Below are 6,860 nucleotides of genomic sequence, written 5' to 3' on the forward strand. Positions count from 1 at the left end.
TATATATATATATATATATTAGAAATGAAATTAAATTTCAACAAATAACTTCGTAACTATGGTGACAATATTTCACTAAACAATTAATCTGCTCCTTAAAAAAATGATTAACCTATTTAATTAGTTGAATCAGCGACAAAGTTAGTATAAATTTTTTTAATGGACCAAACATAAAAAACAGAACCTAGCATAAATTTTACTACCGACAAAGTTTTCTATGTAATTGTTGTAGAGACTAGAAATATCAAAACAAGATGAATATATCTATTATTTAAGTGATAATATTTTTATTTTCATGTTTCTACAAATTTTGAACAAATAGATTTAACTGAAGTAACTACATATATATATTATTAGAATAACTAAGTATAAAAAAATTCGAACTTATTAAAAATAATGGGGTCATTCATCATTATACCCCACATATACGCATAGCTTCACACTCTAGTTGAATCCAGATTATATGGGTGTGGAACCAAGTTCAACCGTAACCAGTCCAACCTAGGTTTTGGGTCAACCTATACAAGTTTGATCGTGTTGGCCTAACCCAAATACAATCTCTGTTGTGTCCCTTTTATGTACGAATGTTTCTAAAACACCATTTTTTTTATTAATTCTATATACTCATATATATATATATATATATATATATATATATATTGAACTTCAGGGTTTTCATCTTCCAAGAGAATGATAGTATTATATAAAAATATATTATTTAAAACAATAATAATAATAATAATAATAAATATTTCTAGTAATTTAAAATGTGACTTATATTTAAAGACATATGTATTTAGAAAGCAATATGTTATCTTTGTCAAATTATACACATATTTAATTTGTATAATATTAAATCCATTTATAAAATATTAATATTAATTTCTCATTAATTATTCAATTGTTTATATAAAAATCTATTCAATCAAAAACACCTTTTCCACTTTTTTAATTTTGTTGGATTAATACTTACTTTTTTATTTATTTTAAACATTAAATAAAATATTTATTTGTCCGTAGTTAATAAATATCAAATATTTTCATATCTATACTATTAAATCATATTTTAAATATTTTTATTTAATACACCACCTTTTATGAAAGTTACATAGATGATTTTTCTATTTCTAAGTATTAAATTTCATTTTATTACACTACAACTTTTTATAAATCTGCATTAAATTAATTTATTAAATATTATATTTAATGACTTGCCAAATAAAAACAATTTATTTGTCAAAAAGGAGATGGTTCACAATTTAAATTTTGAATTTTCTAGATATTCAAAAGAATACTTAATGTATTTATTTTAGAATTTAATTTGTATGTATTTTTCGCATAATTTTTTTATGCATGCATTCAACCACATCTCACAATATAATAATTTCTAAAGTTGTTTTATGAACTATATAACAAAGGAGTATCATGTGTGATTTGATGGATACATTTGTAACCCAATTTTAATAATTAAATATTTTATGTTATGGATTAGGACTGTAGAACTTCAATTTAATTTTTGAAAATAGGATAGATGGTAACAATTTTTACGACTTTCGAGCTGTTTAATATACCAATATCGATATATGTCAATTAAATTAGAACTTTATAACCTATTAAATAATATCTTTAATGAATATTAATTAATCTTCCATTAATAATATTTTATTATAAATGCGCGCTATTACATCCGTCTTATATTAAAAGTCACATTTATATATTTTTTTTTTTGTTTTAAAATATCTATCACTTTAAAATACTAAAATCTTTATTATTTTTTCACTAATATATTCTTATTTATTGAATTTCACTCCACTTATTTTCTCCACTAAAGATATTTGTACATCTCTACCAAAGATTTTAGCCTTAAACCAATTTAGATAAGATTGAATTCATTGATCTATCTAGAATAAATTTTAGTTAAAATAATTATTTATTGATCAAACTTTATTTATTTTTATAACAATTTAAAGTTTATTAAAAGTATTTTTTTGTATAAATCGTGAAAAAGTTGTCGACCTTAATAAATTTACCTTGTCATTTTACTTGCCTAATTTGGACTAAATTAAATGAAAAAAAAAAGGATAATTAAACCATTTATTGTATATGTTCAATATTGCTTAAACCATTTATATATAAATATATATGATAGAATTCTCATTTGAGTACTCATCTTTGCCAATGCTTGCTATCGTGTTATTACTGTAAGCACATTCTACATCAAATTAATCTAGCAAGCCTAAGATAAATAATAATTTCTGTGTTCTAAAATTGAGCTTTTATTTATTTATTTCTTTTTATTGTTTTTTGTAGGCTATTCATTTTTCAAGGAAGTATTATGGAAGGATCAACAAGCTCCCACATAAGAAGTGGTAAAAGGTTACCACAACTTGCATCTTCATCAAATGTTAATCATGAAAATGAGATTAATAATAGGCATTTACCTAATAATAATATAGACAATGCCAAGCCTGCTGCTGAACATGGGGTCCCTGTCCCACACCCTAATGGGGGTCTAACCCAAGATCCTGATGATAAAAGGTGGGTTGAGTTAATTTGCAAATCCCTAATTTTTTAAATATCAATCAATTTTTTTATTTATTTAAATAAGATTATTTTAAAATTCAAGTATATTTTTCATTTCTATAAAATATATGGAATTAATTTGATTTTATGTGAATGTGTGTATGAGACATTATCACAAAAAATATATTTTATTAGTTGGTTTGATTTTTAAATATGTATTTAATTGATCAATTTAGTTTTTAAATATGTTTTTCTTCTTTTTCTCAATTTACTCCACAAAATTGTCAATAATAAAAGATATTTATGATATATTTATAATTTCGATACATTAAAATATTAGAGCAATAATGAATATCACATCATATATTTAATGACTAAAATGATTTAATATTCAATATTTATCTTTTGTTCCTAATTTTTTGAATATACAGATATTTTGATTGTTTAATGCGTGAACACTAATATCTGAATGTATCACAATTATATGGATATTCCTTTTTTTGTTAGTAAATGATACACTCCAAGTGTATTTTTAAAATTTGCTTGTATTTTTAGTTCTCTTATTATGCTTTGCATTCGTAAATTAAGACCGGGATCGATTTATATAATTAAATTGCATCTTCTTAATGACATTAATGACAGATCTAAATTAAATTACATTAATTAACACATGCACGCCATACATGTATAAGACAATGCGTCAAAGAAGAGTGAGAATATATATGAAATTCAGATTGAGTGATCTAAAGCAATTAATTTGATTGAAAAATGAATTTAATGAATCAGGAAATTAGAAACTTAAGTGAAAGTAAAAAAAATTGACAGATGGAAACACTCGGAAATTGAATTTTTCCAAATATTCCTTGCATGCACACATGACATTATTAATCTATACTCTTCAGTATTTTTGTAATAAAAAAAAGCCCTAGTACTAAAAACCACTAAGGCAAACCCACTGGACTATTAATACCCTCTGAAAAATATAAACTAGATTTTCGGATTAGGATTTTCTATTTCTCGGCCAATAAGAGAGAAAAGAATAATTAACAAATTAATAGTGTAGAGCTAGAGTTGATGGAGACATTAGTTTGAACAATCAACAATATATGTGGTTTATTAATATGCTCTCTCTAAAAATGAAGTAAAATATATATTTAATTCAAATTTTAAATTAAAGACATCATTTTTTTAATCATATTCATTTATTTTTAATTTAAAATAAATTTTACGGTATAATAAAAAATAGAGTATATATAAATATTATGAATTTTTTTATCAATAATTTTTTTTTATTTATATATATATATATATATATATATATATATATATATATGTTATCTATTAAAATTGACTAATTTAATTTTGATATAGTAAAACATAATTTTTAGAGAGTATATATGTTTTACCTTATGTAAGTATATATTCTTCTTTCACTTTCATGATAATGTATTACTTTACCAATTTTTTTTTTTCTTATCTGTATAAAACTATATGACCCTGATCTACAATTGTTTTTTTAATATGCTATTTAGGCGTGAACAAAGTAGAGCATATTCAAAAACATATCGTCTGAAAATAGATGCTCATATAAAAAATTTGGAAGAAAAACAGAAGACCATATCGGTAACTTCTATGATCGTTTATCCATATATATATATATTGTTGATCACAAATTGAATTTTAATTTGCTAAACTCTTTAACTGTGCAGCATCGTATTTCTGAAAAGACACCAATGATCAAATTTTTCAAAGATGTTGGATCACTCCTTGAGACTGAACGTAATACACTGCGAGGAACAAAAACTAATGTTATTTCAAATGTGGAGGCTCTCAAAGGTTTTTTCTCCAACCCTTATTTTTTTTCAATAATCATTCTCATAACACATTATTAAAAAAAGAGTTTAATTGTTATTTACTGACAAATTTTACATTGTAAGTACATCACAATTATTTATGATTGTGATTTTTGAAACAATTATGATTAAAGTAAAATATTTTTAATTATTTAATGATTATTATTGATAGTACAAAAAATATTTATACTATCGATGTATATAAATTAAATTATTACAAAAACGTTGAACTGTTTAAGAAAATTCTTTATTAGTTCTTTTTTTTTTACTATGGAAATTTTATTAGTTCTTAAAATATTAAGATTTTGTCAATTTAATTCCTTAAAATTACAAAATAGTAAATTATATTTTGATTAAAGAATATTAATTAATTTAGTTCCTCCATCAAAATATTAAATTCTTTTAGTTAACCTTTATCAAAATCAATAAAAGACACACATATTGACTTACGTATCTTTTAATTTGTTGCATAAAAAAAAGCATAAAACTTTTAAAATTATGGTGTGTAAGTTTTGAAAAAATGACAAAATTAATTGATATTTTAATTTTAAGGAATTAAATTGCTATTTTACAAATTTAAGAGTCTAAATTAATTGACACGGATAGTTTTAAGTTGTAAAATATCTATTACCTCGAAGTAAATTGTGTGTGTGTCTCTTAGAGGTAGATAAATATTAGTGTTAGAGATTGAATCTTAAAGCTCTTGCATGTAATTCTTTCATGTCTCTAGTCAAACTACTAAACTATTTGTTTGGAAACTATAATTTATTCCTCTTATGTTATCTATAATTTTTTTTTATAATTCAACTTTTTCAATATACCCACCCTTTAATAATTTTCTTATGATTTTGCTCTTTGATATTTTAACTAATGATTTATTTTTTGGTGATTGGATGAAACTATTCAGCTGAGATGCATAGGATACAAAATGAATTGGAGAAGATGAAAATAGATAAAGATGCCAAAGAAACTCATATCGTTGGGACGAGGAATTTCCGAGGCAATCGTTGAACCCTGCATGAAGAAATTATGTATAATTAATATTATGATATATAAAATAAAGGGCTTCAATAATAAATAAATAAGTAAATAAATGGTTCATTCATCATGTGCTTTGTAATTAATCATAATTATTAATTAAAGTATAAGTAAAAGTCTAAATTATCTTTATGAATATTTTGTGTATTGTAGATTTAAAAGCCTCTATTATCTTACATTTTAGAGACTTTTTTTTAGACAAAAAATATAAAGATATTTCTTACTCAGTCACAACATTGTCATGATAAATCAAATTATAAAAAAGTGTTGGCGGTGTTATGGAATAAAGGAGTACGTTCAAAAGTTAAAGAATTTGGATTAATGTTGTTATGGAATCATTTATCAAATGACGGTGCACTCTTCTATAATGGGAGAGTGCTAATTTATCTTACAACCTAGTCCTCACATTTAGGGCTCACATATAATGGGAACGCTCGGGTGAACTAGGGTATGGTGGAGAGGAATAAGGTGAACATAGATCATGACACCTTCTAAAAAGTGATGTCATAGCTCACAAAGAATGCACACAAGTTCACATTTAGACTCATAAACTATAAACTGATAGGCTCAGATCACAAGTTCAAAGGCTTATCCATAGTTTTGAAAGAAAGTTAAAACTATTGACATAAAAAGACTTATTGAATTGAGTATTTAATTTAATGAATAATTGAGCTTGTACAAGTTTTATTACAAGTTCAAAGGCTTATCCATAGTTTTGAAAGAAAGTTAAAACTACTGACATAAAAAGATTTATTGAATTGAGTATTTAATTTAATGAATAATTGAGCTTGTACAAGTTTTATTTATAGCACCATTACAAAACATAAACAATTTTAAATGGTTATAATTGTATAACAACTACTAAAATATAATTTATGAATTAACTACAATAGACCTCATTAATTCAAATTCTCACAAGATACAATATATAATTGTTCTCTTAATAGTATAAACCTATCATTCTTCATTGGCTTGACTAGTATGTCAACAACTTGGTCTTCTCTGTCGAGCAATGTATTACCTTTAGCATCCCATTATTGACTTGTTCTCTAAGAAAATAAAATCTAATCTCAATGTGCTTTGATCTACCATGAGACACAAAATTCCTAGCAAGAGTTATAACTGACTTATTGTCTGTCTGCAACACTATAGGCTTCCTAACCTCAAACTTAATTTCTTGTAACACATAATCTATACAAACTACTTGACAGGCTAAATAACTACCAGCCACATATTCTAACTCACATGATGATCTATAGTGCCACCACTGGCTCATTTTTAGAGCACCAAGAAATTGGTACACCTAAAAATTTGAACACATAACCTATAGTACTTTTCCTTTCTATCTTATCACCACATCAATCAACATTTTTAAAATATTTGGTCTCGTATTGCACAAGAAATGTTTGGAATCCTATTGCACAAATATTTAAGAGATCCCACAAA

At 24.2% G+C, this 6,860-nt stretch overlaps 1 protein-coding gene across 1 annotated transcript; it reads left to right on the plus strand.

The window, feature by feature from the left end:
- Positions 1 to 2,174: 2,174 nt before the first annotated feature.
- On the plus strand, positions 2,175 to 5,543 carry LOC101501287 (uncharacterized). The gene is made up of 5 exons (XM_004500381.4): positions 2,175 to 2,201; positions 2,311 to 2,538; positions 4,056 to 4,146; positions 4,233 to 4,359; positions 5,284 to 5,543. The coding sequence occupies exons 1-5, from the start codon at positions 2,179 to 2,181 to the stop codon at positions 5,385 to 5,387; spliced, it is 573 nt and encodes a 190-aa protein (XP_004500438.2). The 5' UTR covers positions 2,175 to 2,178; the 3' UTR covers positions 5,388 to 5,543.
- The last annotated feature ends 1,317 nt before the right edge of the window (positions 5,544 to 6,860 follow it).

Source organism: Cicer arietinum, chromosome 5 (genome assembly GCF_000331145.2).
Source record: "Cicer arietinum cultivar CDC Frontier isolate Library 1 chromosome 5, Cicar.CDCFrontier_v2.0, whole genome shotgun sequence".
Lineage (NCBI taxonomy): Eukaryota > Viridiplantae > Streptophyta > Magnoliopsida > Fabales > Fabaceae > Cicer > Cicer arietinum.